At 35.2% G+C, this 16,390-nt stretch overlaps 1 protein-coding gene across 1 annotated transcript in view; it reads left to right on the top strand.

Annotated features, from left to right (window-relative positions):
- Window positions 1-16,390, top strand: part of hectd2 (HECT domain containing 2) — a 106,687-nt gene that overhangs the window by 33,215 nt on the left and 57,082 nt on the right. Inside the window, exons 4-7 of the mRNA XM_028795463.2 lie at window positions 271-373; window positions 6,759-6,848; window positions 12,085-12,149; window positions 12,918-12,963. Of these exons, the coding sequence (XP_028651296.1) occupies window positions 271-373; window positions 6,759-6,848; window positions 12,085-12,149; window positions 12,918-12,963 (304 nt within the window). The remainder of the gene's footprint in view (window positions 1-270; window positions 374-6,758; window positions 6,849-12,084; window positions 12,150-12,917; window positions 12,964-16,390) is intronic.

The raw sequence follows: 16,390 nt of genomic DNA on the forward strand, positions 1-16,390 counted from the left end.
TTTACACAGAAAATCATAGACACATGGAACAAGCTACCAAGTAGTGTGGTGGACAGGTGGACTTTAGGGTCTTTAAAAACTAGACTTGATGTTATTTTAGAAGAATTAAGTGAATAGGTAAGCTTTGTTGGGCTGAATGACCTGTTCTGTTACATTTATTGCAAGAAGAAAGAGCCTTGTGCTTTAACCTCATACTGTAATTATTGCTGATTTTGTTTTTACCTTAAACAGTCAGCATTTGTGTAAAACAAATTTATTTCTCTCTTACAGAGATGACATAGAAAAAGCCAGACTAACAGGAGACTGGAAAATTGTCCATGATTTTTACTTGACAACATTTGACTCATTCCTTGAATTGAATGCTGCTTTTAAGGTATCATGGAGAAAAATCCATATATTTGTTAACTCAGTAATAAAGAGATCTATATGTAGATATATATTGTAATATCAGATCATATACAGTATAGTAAATGATCACTTGTGTCTTTCTATTATCATCATTCATACTCATTGTTTGATTTTTTCTGAAGTATTTATTGAATTCTGGTAATTGTGTACTTTTTCAAGGATCTTCTTGATAGAGCTGTTCAAAGAGAAGAGTACTTAAATGCCTTTATATTTATTGCCCCTCAGATATGAAGTGATTTGAAATTTCAACATGCAATGCTGCACAACAAAAGAAATGTGAAATTTGGGCTAATTTAGTACTGCTTTTTATGCGCTAATAATGGGTGAATCTCTATAGAGACTGCAGAGAAGCAGAAAAAAATAATAATAAGCAATACCTTGGACATAACATCTTTAAATTCGCAAGTGAATTATGTCCAATAATTTGATAATTAAATGAAAAATAATTTTCAGTGATTCTTTGCTCTAAAACAGTTTTTGAGTAAATATTCTCTTAATTATTTTTTCATTATGTTTTAAAATATACATCTGAACTTTTTACATTTTTCTTAGATTCTAGGTCTTTAGACCTTTGTGTCTTAAAAATATGAAAATATATTTCATCTCTTCACACTAAAGGTTTTAGAAGCAACAAATACACATGTTAGAAAACAAAATCAAAAACTACATAAAACACAATAATTACACTCAGAGACCTTTCTTCATCATTGCCTATTTCTCTGTAGTTTTGAGAAATGAATCTTGTATGTGTTTTATTTATGAATTTGCTGCTAACAGTGTTGTTATAGTATCTTTTTATTAAGCTAATGACACAAATAAAAGACTTTTGTTAAGCTAATTAAAAAAAATAAACTTTCTCTATTGCTCTTGCTTAGTTACTAACACTTTTGAGAGTGCTAATAATCTTGACAGGCACTGTTTTTGAATCCTACAAAGAACAAGTCTCTCTGACATCTACATATCAGATAGAGATAGCCCATTCCTCTTAATTTTAATCGTACTTTAATTTTCATTATTACACTCTGTATTTTTTTTATACGTTACAAATACAGACACGCCCAAACCCACAATTTGCAGAGATGAGAAACATGTATAAATCAATATAATGCCTTACATTGTATATAAAGTTAAAAAGCAAAAAAATATATATTCTAAAATGTTTTCTTTATTGTCCTTAGATATATTGCTGCTTGTTTATTTTGTTTTTTTGTTCCGTTTAAACATGCAGGATTGTGAGAATTAAATTAGTTGGGTATGACTGTGTGTGCAATTGTGGATTGTAACAGAGTGGAACTCTGGCAAGGCCTGATTATTTCTTTGTGCAGGTGGGTTAATATCATGGAAAGAAAAAATCCTCAATACAGGATATACTGAAACCCAGTTGAGGAGCCAGGTGTAGAGTTATCATTTGCTGGCAAATGTGTGGGACATAGTTACCTGAATCACTTGGTCTGGGTTCAGTCTGAAAAAGTAATATTGTGCCACTATGTAGGGGCAGTTATGATGCCAGATCAGTGAGAGGTATTTGTTGGACAGGTTTAATATTCAGCCTTTTCAAATTTCTCAGTTTTCTTTTCGCATCACTAAACATCAAAGCCACAATTGTGCTTTTGATTGTCAATTGTGGGGATTATTTAGCTTATTAAATTGTCTTAAAAGGTTTTGATTCAAAAATACAGTGTGTTGTAGAAAATATCACAGACAAATCTGTTAACAGTAAATTCATATATGTTTTTGCTTATTTTGGATTTGAATAGAATGCAGCTTTCACATAAATAATAAAAGATTCTGTTTTACCCCTTAATAAGCTAATAAGTTAATGGAATGTTCGCAATGTTCAGGTGTATTCCTGTGTGATAACAGAATGCTCTCAGCCAGAAAGAAATTTGAAGTGTTTGACAGGGTGGCATTAAGGACATGAACGTTTCTGACTGTCATGTTACAGCTACCATGATGTTAGCGTTAAGCTCAGTGAGTATTATTGTTCTAGTGTATGAGATAACATATTAGAAACTTTAAGCAATGTAACCTAGATACTTATACAAGAAGTTTCCTTGTCTTTGTAATCTCAAATTTCTCTTTTTGTGTGAATTGTTTGCTTTGAATTTTACTAAATGTTTAAAATAAAGACATTTTGACTGTGGAGTCTTTTTTGAGAACAAGTCATTCTTATACTGCTGGAGTGCCTTTCTGATAGCTGTATTTTTAACTGTTTGGAAGCTAGAATACGTAAACAAAGTTGCTATGATATTAATTCCATGTGTCAAAAGTATTCACCCAGAGCTTTCCATGTTGCTCCCATATTCCAAAAGATGTGCATCTTAGGTTCATTAGTATCTATAAATGTTTTCTAATTTGTATGAGAGTACAGTATGTGTGTATATGAGTGTGTCCTGTAATGAACTAATGCCCAATGTAATGTTGGTACCTTCCTTTGTTTAAAACGTACAGAGCATGATGTTGACCCAGAAATGGAAAAAGCACATTCAGAAAATTAATGGATAAATAGATTTTTTTATATTCCTTTGTACCGTTATCAAAATAATTAAGTAACATTCAGCAAAGCAAAGACATAGTGAGTAAATAGTACGAAGGACATTCAAAAAGTCTGCACACTTTTATATTTTCGTTGGAAACGGTGAAGGCGGGAGGAATAGTAATTGGTCATTAAAAAGTTGGTACGATGCTGGGAAAATTGCATCACAAACAATAGTGACTATGTAGAAAAGTGTTGTAATTTGTTTTTGAAATCCTTAATAAATAGGTTAAACCGGAAACTTTTTTTAATGTCCCTTGTATAACAACATAAAATGTAAATTATTTACTAGCATAGAATAGTAGAAGCAGCATAGGTGATCATTAAGAATCAATATAAATACAATGCAAAATAATGTATTTGTATTAAGTATTGTGAATAAGGCGCTATATAAGCGTCCGACCCGGCACAGATTCACACTGAGGCACGTATAAATTGAACACAAATCTTTTTATTTTGTCTTCAGCCGTGGGGCACGTCTTCCCCGTGTCCCACAGGCCCAACACAGTCCCACAAGCACTTAACACAACACAAATCTTTTTCTTCACCTGTGGGGCACGTCTTCCCCCTGAACCCCACAGGTATAACACAGTCCCAAAGTACCTCTTTCTCAAGACAGAAATCTTTCCTTTGGCAACACCACTCCTCTCAGGCACCTTGTCCTCTTCCTCCCGATTCTGGCCCTGAGTGGTGGTTGCTGGCTTCTTTTATGGCCCTCCCGGGAGTGCTCTTGGTGCTTGCTCACCTGTTCCCAATTGCATTCCCGTGTGGGGCCCATGATTAGACCAGCTGGGCTTAACTATCTCTGCCTCGCCCCCTGGCGGCCATCCCATGTCCCCACAGGGTTGGGAAGAACTCCATCTCCCATGAAACTCTGTGGGAAACTGAGGCATCATCAACCAGGGAGGCTGCCATCAAGCGTCCTGGGGGAGGTTTTGAGGAATCCATGGCTGCTCCCCCGGAATACAAGTAGAAGGGACGTCCTGGCCGGGCATGAACCCTGGCCGTCCTCCATAGTATACATTCACAAACACCTAAATAAATGCACTTGAACATTTTATAAGTGACTTGACAAGTCCTGTCTAATCTCTTATATGGGTACTTTAATACATTTGTTCTGTGGTTCAGTCCTAGAATTCATTGTGACTACAGGTTTTGTTTCTATTGAAGAGTACATGAAATTTTACTCCTTCCTTTACTAAGCAAGCCAAGTTTTTGTTAAATTTTATTAGAAGGTAGCACACACTTACTGTATATATTATATTGCATATATTATATAAGTCCCCTGCATACAAATCTTCAAGTTACGAATTTTTCAAAGATGCAAACGTGCATGTCCAATAAATTGACATTTTTTTAAATAAGTGGAACATTAAAAATTGTAATGTAACTTCAAATTTTGAGGCAATGCATAAGTTAATTTACGTGTCTGCCACTATGCTAAGCACAAAACCCACGCTATTATTGCTTACCTTCTTAGTCACGTGTGTGCATCCTCTACAAGGTAGTATACTTTTGGCTGTATCTTTGTTTTACGCTGAGTCAACATACTTTATTTCTAGCCCAAAACTTCCAGAATTAATCATAAAAGCAGTGGCGATATACTGCTAAGAAGTGCTTGGTGATAATGATGGAAACAAAAGTGAAAATAATTCAGAGAGCAGAACGAGCTGAAAAGATGGTAGATTTTGCTTGTTTGTATAACCTGAACCATTCAGCCTTCAGCACGATTCTAAAGACCAAGAACAAGATCATGGAACATATTTTTGCTATGTATGCCAGCTTGCTATATGTGAGTTTACCAAGATCAGCTGACTAAAGCATGAAAATAAGAACTTGGTATTTTGCTGTTCAAATGTACTTTAAATCAATACAAAAATAATGTACATAAGTAATATGTGGGTCACAGACTTTTAAAAAAAGATCAGTTTTAGTGTCATCTCAAAGTTATCCAAACGGGAGCTGTCTCTTCAGCACTCTCAGAAACACCAGCATGCACGCAGTCTTCTTGCATTTGCTTCCTTCTCATATTGAAAGAGTAGAAAGACTTCTTGCACAAGTGAGAAAACACTAAGTGAACACAGCCAAGTCAGTGGCCAGTTTTAAATGTTCCCTGCATCAATCAGTGGGCAACACATGTGTCAACCCAGCAAGCCTTTGATCTTGCATTTGCACCAGCAATGGACAAGCAATCACTTTCTGTGTTAATACAGTTTCGGCATACAGCACAGTTTGTGGATTGTCGTCGGGGTTTCAAAAATCTTACAGTAAACTTTTCAAAGCTATTTGTATTGTACAAACATTACAAATAACATGTTTTTGATAAGAGCTGAGGAGAGGGAGGAATGCTAGGTCTGCACACATATGTCTTTATTCTATAATAGTAAGAATAAGAGCAACTCACTACTCAAAACTGAGGCATCTGGGATCGAACCACGAACATCTTGATTACAAGTCAGCAGTTCTTACCACTGCACTACCAAAGCGGTTGTATTAAGGGCGTGTCAATGTCAGACCCTAACACAAGTTCTTTTTCAGCAGTTATATTCTTGAACAAACTTGCTTGCTATACCTGCTATACCTTGTGAAAGTGTTTATTTGATATTTGGACTTTAGGCTTCACACATTATGCACTTCATGTCTACATTTTGTCAATTATTACTAAAACATTTCTGTTTTAACTATGTGTTCACATAGATTGTTGTAGACACGGAAATCATATGTAATGCATGTATTCCAAATAATGATATATAATTTACCCCATACAACTCCAGGCAACTCACACGCAAGTAAACAGACTTGAGCTGAGAGACCTTTCTGCCCTTTCTGTGTTCGTGGGGGGATGGGATAGTAGGCTGCTTGCTGCTTTTGCTGATTGACACATTTACAACACAAAAGATGCTGACGAAGAGGTGCGAAGGAATTTAAGGTGGGCTGGGATTACGAGTTTTGCCATTATGCACAGACTGAACTGTGTTAACAGATTGTAGATTGAGGGGAGTGGTTGAGGTGGTTTATTCAAGGTTCATGGAAGATGAACTGGGCATGAAAGAAATGTAGAAAATCTATTTGGCAGAATATGGCATATACTGTGCCTTTGTGTGGTTTTTAAATGTCCATCCTGTCATTTCTTTTTTAAAGCAATTTTAGAACACAATTTTGTTCTGCTGGTGTGTCTAGTTCATATGCAGGACGAGAAATATTACCCATCCACAATTCAAAAACGGTTATGCAACTTGTTATGATTTCAGAAACTAATGCTGTAATCCATGTAATAAAGCAGTGTATTCCTGGTGAGAATAAAACAGTAGCCTCATGTAAGACTGGTTATTCATTAGTCAATTGTACAGTGCTGATAATTTCAGGCTTTCCATGCAAGTAGTATGTGGGCGTATGTGTATATATAATCAAAAATATTGGTCTCCAAAAATAAAGGTCACATTTTAAGTCACTTTTGTCATATTCTGCAGCCTTATATTTTAATGGTAATATTTAAGAGTTGAATTAAAATCAATGGTTGTTTTTTTGAATTACTTCATGAAAGAAAAGGAGTAATGAGTATAATACTTTTAACAAATAATGTACAGTTTCTGCATGATCATAGTAAACGATTTTTGACTTGGTTACATTTTGAGCCTGCCACAGGGTTTAAATCTGTTCGTTAAGCTAGGCTAAGTTTGCCTGTATTCACCAGTGCTTACGTGTAATGTAATATATACTGTATAACACACCAAGCTCGTTTGGGATCAGTACAGAACTGTATCTATCTAGTACTCTAAAGATAATTACATGGACTTCTGTTTTATTTCTCTAGAGAGATCCTAATGCACCATTTAATACAACAGATGATTCTGGAATCAACAGCAAATTTGTAAATACCATCTATGATTCCTTGCTCAACACAGTAAGTAATCATGCCATATGCTCATTTAAACCTTAGTTTATGTAAATAAAGAAATCTGCATATACGATTTTTTCAAAACATTTGCCCAAAATGTACCTTTAATCATTTTATACTTAACAGTTTCAGTTTTCCACTGTATGTGTTTATTAGATACACTTGCAAACATCTTTATCATCATTTTAAATATTTCAAACTTTCGTTAACTTTTGACATAGCCCATATCACGTAATCTTTTAATTAATCTAGCAGGTCTTCTTTGGACTTTTTGTAATGCTGCTATGATGATCTTTAGTGTACAGCATGATGCAGCTGTATTCAATATTCTAAATGGTTTATCATAAGTGTATTATACACCACTGGCAAAACCCGTCTTAAGTGCACTCTCTGCAGTGTCTGAAGTACCAGTATATTATCATTGTTTTATTTTCTTCTTTAAATGGCTCAAATATAGTGGCTTTCAAAGACTCCAGATCTTTTTCAATGGTGTAATTTCTAGCAGCACACACCCTCACTTCATGTAGTTGTTATGTAATAGTTTACTTTCTATATGAAAGAAAATGTTTCACAGTGATATTTCATTTACTACATATGAGCTGTATTGAGGATTTTGTCCACGTCCATTACTAGACAATTTTTCTTTTATCTTGCTTGCATGTGTAAATCTAAATAATTATTGCCACATGAAGTTTAAACAGTTTTGTTTGTTAAAGTTTTGTTTAATTTTTATAAGAAGGTGTAGCATATAGAGCAATAGTTAATGCTTCTACCTCTCAGTTCCAGGAGCCTGGGTTTTTATCTTGGCCCTGTTACAGCCTATGTGAAGTTTGCACTTTTTTTTTCTTTTCCTGTATAGACTTTTCATGGAATTTTCTTACAAAATTTTTATAATGTGTTTGTTAGGCAGCTACAGTCTATACTAGGAAGCTTAATTTTTGTCTTATCTTTAATGATATCTATCCATCCATTTGTCCTTTCTTTCATCGACCTTTCTCATCCAACTTTTATTTCTGGGGAAGCTTTTTTAAGAAAATTGCACTAAATTAACCATCAGAATACATCTTATGATGCTCTAGGGCCATTGTATGCTTTGGGTCTTTCAACATCAGAAGCATTCAGCCAGGTGACCCAGTGTGGTTGATCTGGTCACAGGCTGTGTTCAAGTGCCATTATGCTATAGATATCCATAAACCTTCTCTTTCTAACACCCCCGGTCAATATCATTAAAATGTTAAAAGATTAAAAATCATAATCATCTTTTAATTATTGTATTATTTTTAAGTTAAAGTGTAGTGTATTTATAGTTCAAATAAAAAGGATAGACTACATTGAAAATACAAGCCTCAAAGTACAAACTCATTGCAACAAAAATGAGTATACTTCTGACCACTGCGACAAAAGGGATTATACCTGTGATTTCTAAATAAAGCTAATTACATGAATACCACAGCTTTCTCAGTTTTGGGCTGGGTTGTGTCTCATGCATCATGTCTTCACATGTTAAGGAATTGTTTACACAATTAACAAACCAGATTGTGAGTCTTTTTCCATTAAGATTTGAGAGAGTACAAGAGTAATAGTAGGCTACTGAATCTAAGCCAAAACACAACAGTGGATAAGACATATAGGAAGAGCCATACTACCAATAACCAAAGGCGTAGTGGCCATCCCCGAAAAATTATGCCACGCAAAATTTGCTGTTTATGTAACCTTATCTTGAAAAACAAATAGGCATGTGCAAGGCAAGGATTATCTGTGAAAACTGGTGTTTCAGTGACTGTTCATACGGTGCGAAGGACATCGGATGGAAGCAAGCTTTACGGACAGTGTCCAAAAAGAAAACCATCACAAACTACAAGATTAAACTCTGCCAAAGAACATGAAAATAAGCCTGATGAATGCTGGCAGCATATTCTTTGGTCAGATGAAACCAAAATAAAGTTATTTTGATCAGATGTGGTCCAGCATTTGTGGCATGGACCTGGCCACAACTATCACAGTGTAGGAAAGAAGACATTTATAGATGGCACAGTGAATGTAATTTTTGTACCTCAATACTTAATGAAATAATGAAAAGAAGACTCCTGGTCTCAAGAAGTTTGGCAGAAGAAGAATTTTCCAACATGACAAAGTTTTTAAAGTAGAAAAAGTTTGAAAACTATAACGTGGCCAAATATGTCCCCTGACTTTATTCTAATGGAAAGCTTTTGTGGTATTCTAATAAGTTGAAGGTAGAGCAATAAAAACCTTCCAGCAAAGAGCAGCAGATAAGAAATAGCTGCAAAGAATGGCAGAAAATCCCTCCATAGACATGTGTAAGACTGGTATGAGGACTGATTGTGAGGTTATTTATGTTAGGTAGAATGCCTAGAGGGGGCTGGGCGGTCTGGAGGCCTAGGAACCCCTGCAGATTTTTTTTTCTCCAGCTGTCTGGAGTTTTTTTTTTTTTTTTTTCGTCCTCCCTGGCCATCAGACCTTACTTTTATTCTATGTTAATTAGTGTTCCCTAATTCTATTTTCTTATTTATTTTGTCTTTTTTCTCTTTCTTCATCATGTAAAGCACTTTGAGCTACATCATTTGTATGAAAATGTGCTATATAAATAAATGTTGTTGATGTTGGCATTATCCATGCCTACAAGGACCAAATCTGTCATTAAAAATTATTTCAGACATACAAAATATTAAAAAATATTTAAGAATGGAATCTTGATAATGAAGGGTACACTGACTTTTGTTGCAGTTGGTTCTTAAATAAAGACTTTTCATTACTGTTCAATTTGTCAAAAAATTCTGGTTTTTTATACAGATTAATTGACTACTTTCTTGTTGGGTTTTAGCTACAAACAAAAATGTATTAAATGAACAGGATTTGTAATTTGGGATAGTGAGAGTAGTGTACTCAGTTCTGTTACATGCTGTATATTGAAGCTTTTTCTGTTGACTGAGTGATTTTTATAAATTGATATCCTCCTTCTCACTCTAGTAATGCCCAATGTGCTTTGGGCATTGTAGAGATAATCACCAGAAAAATCCCTACAGCCAATCTTAACAGTGTTGTTTCATAGGCAAAACAAAAAACACATGTAAAACACATGGAGAGCACCTAAATCCAAAATCTGTATTGCAATGAAAACAGTTCTAACAAAGCATTTTATAATGGTAGCAAAAGATAGAGGCAAGGTGTTAAGGCTGTAAACATGGTAAGAGGCCTGTTTTAACATTCAATACAATTAAATATAATACAAGTAAAAGTCGTGCCTGGCAAACAAGTTTGGAAAACAAAAAAAAAATGCATGTAAGAAGTTCACTGTACTCTGTACACATAAGAATAATGAACCTAAAATGACCGTGTAATAACAAACTGATCTTGCAGACCCACAGAAAGTAGAAACTATTAAGAAGTCAAAAATGTTAACTATACCATAATGCACTTCTTTCCTGATGTAACTGTTAGGCCTTTTTATTTGCAGTTGCATGCAGTTACTTCTAAGCTAAATTTACACTGTCCTACTGCTTATATTCATGCTAAAATTTTAATTCCCACTTGAGGAAAAAGAAAGTTTACTGTAATCTAATTTAATCTACTATATAACACATCAAAGTATATATTACTCCACAATAAGCATACACCTAGCTTTCCAGCACTGTGTCCAACAATCAATTACCAGCATCTCATACAATGCCATTTTCCTGTCTAAGGTCTACTCCAAACTAATACTTCCATGGTTCTCTTTTTTTCCAGTCGGGTGATATTTTTAGTTGGTTGTGGGAAAATAATAGTATTTGGGTTCAAGGTGTTCTAGACAATGTGCTAATTGTTTTCCCAGGATTGGCGTTGAGCTGCTAGTATTCCGTTCAGTCACCAGAATTTTTGGTTTGACTGCTGAGCTAAGGTGCTCTCTAGCTCTGATGAAAGCAATATTCTGAAGCATGTTGTACTAATGCTGATTTTCAATGCTGATCACATATATAGTTATCTTCAGTACTTGATCATCGCACCATCAGTACTTGCCCTCCACAGCTACCCAAAGTGCCTCAGAGTTTCTCTTTCAGAGTATAGCTGACAAATAGTGGTCCCAAATTTCCCCAGTTGTGTAGGTTTTCTGGGATGGATGTGATATGATGCATCGACTGGGCGTGGCACTTAATCTGTTGTGACTGTGCTTACCAGAAATCCCCACATATAAATCTGTCCATTGCTTTCTTTGGGCTTTTTTAGATCTATTTCTTACTCAGATTTCTTGCTTTCGTATGGAACATATCCTTCACTAGAATTGGTATCATCTCCAAGACCAGCTTGTGTCTCCTGTCACAACACTGAGGTAAAAAGGGGCACAGTAGAACACTTTCATTGAGACTCCATGGCTAACACAGAACTCTGCCAGCTTCTCCCAGTGTTGATTTCTGACACTACCTGGGCAACCTTCAGTCACTTGACACCTTACAAACCCTCTCTTGCTGTGGTAATTTAAAACATATTTTCAAGGAACTTCAGGGACATGTTTAGCTTAGTAACAGTTCTATAGAATGCAATGCTGCTGGGGCTCCTGTGCAAGTTCAGCCAACTTTGCAGGAAGCCACTGACCTTTACCTCCAAGTTCACCACAATGGAGACAGGGACTTCATAAAGCAGCAGTGGTAAGTGTAACACTGGGAGGGTCATCTTATGCATATATTGCCAAATTATTTAATTACAGATTCATTAGTCATGTGAAGCCCGGTGGTTCCTCCTCAGTCAGATAGCAGTCCTTAACAATATGAAACATCATCTTTGGAACACCTCATTCAAAAAGTGTGTTATGTCTGTCTTCATTTATGCACACTGACTGCACAACTCTGTGACCTGTAAAAAATCAGTTAAGTGTGGCAAGGAAGTTTGAAGTCAGACAAACTAGCTGTTAGTTTTTAGGAAGATGTGTATTCTGAACTGTATCTGAGTCACACACCTTCTGCCATGCTTGACAGAACCTCCAGTCCGATGGGTTTGGCATATAAGATCTTTGCTTCATCTTCCAGCTATGATGCCTGAACTATGAAGACACCTGTACATTTTCCGAGTGACCAATGGCAAAGTCCATATAAATCAACTTTAACTTTCTCTGTTAGAATTTTGATTGCTAAATTGGTATTTATCATGATTATTAAGCCTTAAAATAATTAAAAGACAAATTACTAACAAATTGTTATTAAAGTACTTATGCTTGAGTTAACATATCCATCAATTTCCTTTCTTGTAGCCACAAGAGGTACAAAAATCAGTTCTAAAGGGGATCATTAACAGCTTATTAAGGGAATGGAAAGGGTAAGTATATTGTTTACTATTTTTTTTCCTTCTGAAGAATATTTTTGGTTTATGTAATGAAACAACAAAGCATTGTTTGTTTTGGAAAGAATGTTTCATATTTGTGAAATTCATCATTAATACCTAAGATAATTGTCAGTGTTTGTTAGGGAAAGCTGGATCTAGATTGTGAAAATGTGAAAAACAGAACCATTTGAATGTTCCTGACTATTTCCTTAAGTAATAAACTTAAGTTATTTAAAAACATTGAAAGGAAGAAATGATAACTTAGAAATATACCCTTTATCTACATATTTGTTTAGACAGAAATACATAGTAATTATAAGCTTTTGCTTGACTCACTTTTAGTTTTTACAAATTTCTCTTTGGATTGCAGATAAATGTTCAATAACTGTTTATTGAGTAACTGTGATGATGCATTAGAAGCTTCTATAAAGCAGCATAGTTACTGTGATAGTCTAACTACAACAATTACATATTTAAAATAATACTCAGTGTACTACTGTTAATAACAACTTATCAATATCAGTAGAAGACACTCTTTAGAAGTTCTTACTATTTTTTAAATTTTAGGCATTACATGACTCCTGTAGTTTTTATACAATGCTGCCTAGGCACATTAAGGTTGACATTTATTCTTTCTCTGTTTTAATATAATTTTTTGTAACTAAATATAAATATTCAATGAAGAGAAAAGATTTTGAGCAATTTTAAATGACAATTAATTTCTTTGTTTGATTATAAATGAATAAATTGCCCTTCTTTCAGACCCCGCACTAAAGATGACCTCAGAGCTTACTTTATACTGGTACAGGTAAAGAAAGTTTTTCTTAGATTAATTTTAACAGCACACAGTTATGTGTTAGATTTCAGTCTTGTTTCAAATGTTGGTGAGAAACTGGAAAAAAGAAAATTGTCAGGCAGTTTCAGTTCATAGTTGGTTCAAACATATTTCCTGTTCGTTTTTTCATGAAAGACAGTTTTTATAGATTTATGCAAGTATTTTTTACCTATATCAACAAGTAAACATGTTAGAAAAAAAATTATTTTAGCAATTTCTATTGGCGAATTACAATTCTAATGTTTTTCACAAAAAACTATTTTAGTACAGATTGATGGAAGAACATAGCAATGATATATAATGCCATAACCACAGTTTATTTCTTTGTAGCAGATTATTTATATTTTAAACTGGTTTATTTACTTATTTGACTGCTTATGTATGTATGAATGTATATATGTACAGCGTATATGTGTGTTCATTTTACTTTTTTAAATAAGCATATTCTGTAATATTACAATAATTTGTGTGGGATACTATTTGGTTTAATTATAATTTTTCTGTGTTGTAATAATAAGGTGTAGACGTCTTTAATATTAACATTTACTAAATATATTTTAGAGCAAAGGTGAAACTTGTTTACAGTTACAACTTTTAATTAAAATTGTTATTTTTTTCTTTGCAAAGAAGTACATGTCATTTTAGACTAACCAACACAGGATTAAACTGGGTGGATACTTAAATGCATTTGATGTAAACTACATAGGAATACAGTATGTATAGATATTAATCAATCTGTTCATCCATATATATTTGGGCTCCATGGCAGGCTGGACCCTATCCTAGATTGCTTTGAAATGTCAGGTGTATATACAGAAAATGACAGAAAAAGTTTAGAAGAACCTAGTCTTATTTTAACTTATGGCTTAATGGTGATTCATCTAATATTACATGGACAATAAAGTCAGCGAAAGATGCAGCTTTGGATTTGGTGTGGTAGAAACAGTTGAATATTTTATATCCTACAGTTTTTTAGGAAAGGGACATGACTTAAAAACATACATGGAGCAGAAGCAACAGACTGTCAAATTTCAGTTTGGCTAACAAGTGTCAAACACAACAGTAAATCATTTTATGAAAAAGGTACAAGCATCATACAGGTAAACATCAATCAAAGCCATTGACATATGACCATCCATCCTTGTTTGCAAAGTCGTAATTAGTTTTTTTTGGGTTCCACGTTATATATATGTATATATATATTGTGAGAAGCAGCCCAGACACAGACAGACGGACATCGTTATATCACCCAACACACGTTTATTATTTACACTATTTACAAAAGTCACTGCACAAACCCAGTGCCTCCAGCACCAATCCCCCAAAGTCCAGGCCTCTCTTTACAGTGCCTGCTTCCTTCAGGCCACCTCCACTCCTCTCCAACACAACTCTTGTCCACTTCCACCCGACTCCAGTCATCGTTTGCAGGGAGGCGGCCCCTTTTATACATGCCCGGATGGGCTCCAGGTGCTTTCCGACACTCCTCCACGGACACTCCCCTATGTGGCAGAAGTGCCGGCTGTGCTCCTGGAAGCCCTCCAGGTGTCCCCAGTCTTCTTCCCCCCAGAAGTGCTGAGGTCCAGGTATCTCCAGGCACTGGGGTGCCCCCTGGCGGTGACCACGGGCCCCTACAGGGTTGAGCTTCCCAGCTCTGTACCCGTGGCCCCCAAAGGAACCAGGGCGGTCGCCCCCTCGTGGTCCGGAGGAGGCATGAGCCCTCCTCCTATCCTCCTGGGCGTCCTGGCTGGGTACCACCCCCAGCTGCGTGCCACAATATATATAATATATATTCAAAATGGTGAAATAGTAAGCAGTAAATTGCCAAGTTTAGGTTAACAAAAACTGAAAAATGGAAATTTCAGAATATTACAAATTGGCCTTCTTCAGGGAACAACTAATAAGTTACAACCTACAGATGTTCTGAGCAAGTAAATTAAGCCTTTCAGCTTGCAACAAGAAATTTGTGCAGCTGTCTCAACTTCTGTTTCCTCACGCACAGTGATGTCGTGAAGTCTGCATTTTTAAGTTGCAAGTGTATTTCATGTTATTGTCATTTTACCGGGGTGTTCTGTGATTGATGGCAGACAGTAAACTTTGTTAAAATGGTATACAGTAGATAAATGCTAGTTTGTTAGTTGTTACTTCAGTTGTGTTGGCATGCACACTATATGTTCTGTTACCAATAATTTTTTAATAGGAGCTTATCAACAAAGAAATGTGGAAAATAAGATTTAGCAAAAATATAATAGTAATAATTATAATTAATAATTCATTACTTGACAATCAAGAACTCTGTACAAAGACAGTTTAAAGACAAATCATTAGAATAAACATACTAATCCACTTTCACACCATATGTGGTGCCTTTCTCTTATACATTTACTCAGGTAGTTTTTTTTAGAGAGAAAACAATTTCCATGGGAAAGGCCTTGTTGTGGGACTCTTTTCTCTTTTCTTTTCTTCTGTCATATAAGTGATTAAATCTTTGTGATTGAAACTGTTTTAAGTTCTATTAAAAAATCCCTTGCCTGTCATGACCATCCTTTTCAGATTAAACTGGGATCTTATTTTCACAGCAGGTATCATTATCCTATAAATCTCTTTTTCCTGTATATGCACAGTTGATCATGTCAAATTAAAACTGATCAAACTATGAATACAGAGTAGTTAAAAAGGTGCACAGTGTCTTTAAAAAGCCTATCAGACAGTCTTCTGTAGCACGGTGATATTTACTGTACCCCTCCATTCCTTCCACCAGAGGGGACACTCATTTCCACAGCTGAGCTTTTTCTTTAGAAATGTGTGCCCCTGTGACCTGCTTGCAAATCAACATTGTATAGCTGAAATTGTTTAAAATGTATTTTTATTGATTTTAATTTGAAGCAAATAACATTCCATACAATCAAGTCAAACTCAACAAAACAAAATTCAACCCACACCCAAGAGAAAGAGAGGAGAGCCGTTATAGACAACCTTCAATTGTGTGTTGAGAAAACACTGGGGGATGCAGTCAAGGAACTGGAAAGCGAGTTTGAAAGTATGAGGGGCAATCACAGCAAGGAAGCTCACATGACTCGGAGATCATTTGTTGCTTCCCAATCTTCTATCATGATTCATGACCAGATAATTTAATCCAGTTTTGGAAAAAATGACATTTACGCTTTAATTACATGGTATCAATAAGTCTTGTTGAAGAATGCATGTGATGTCAGGGCTGTACAAATGAAATGGAGGTTGCTAAAGACTCTGATTAAAGGTCAATTCTCAGACAGGTCTTATAAAAGTTTGTAGGAAGTTTTACTGACTAAAGAGCTTTATTTCGCCGAGTTCCACAATATTATACATCTTATTGAGATCATTCTTGTTCCACCTATTTCAGCAGTTCAGTGTGAACCGTGGC

The sequence above is a fragment of the Erpetoichthys calabaricus genome, chromosome 2, assembly GCF_900747795.2.
Source record: "Erpetoichthys calabaricus chromosome 2, fErpCal1.3, whole genome shotgun sequence".
In the NCBI taxonomy this organism is placed as follows: Eukaryota; Metazoa; Chordata; class Cladistia; order Polypteriformes; family Polypteridae; genus Erpetoichthys; species Erpetoichthys calabaricus.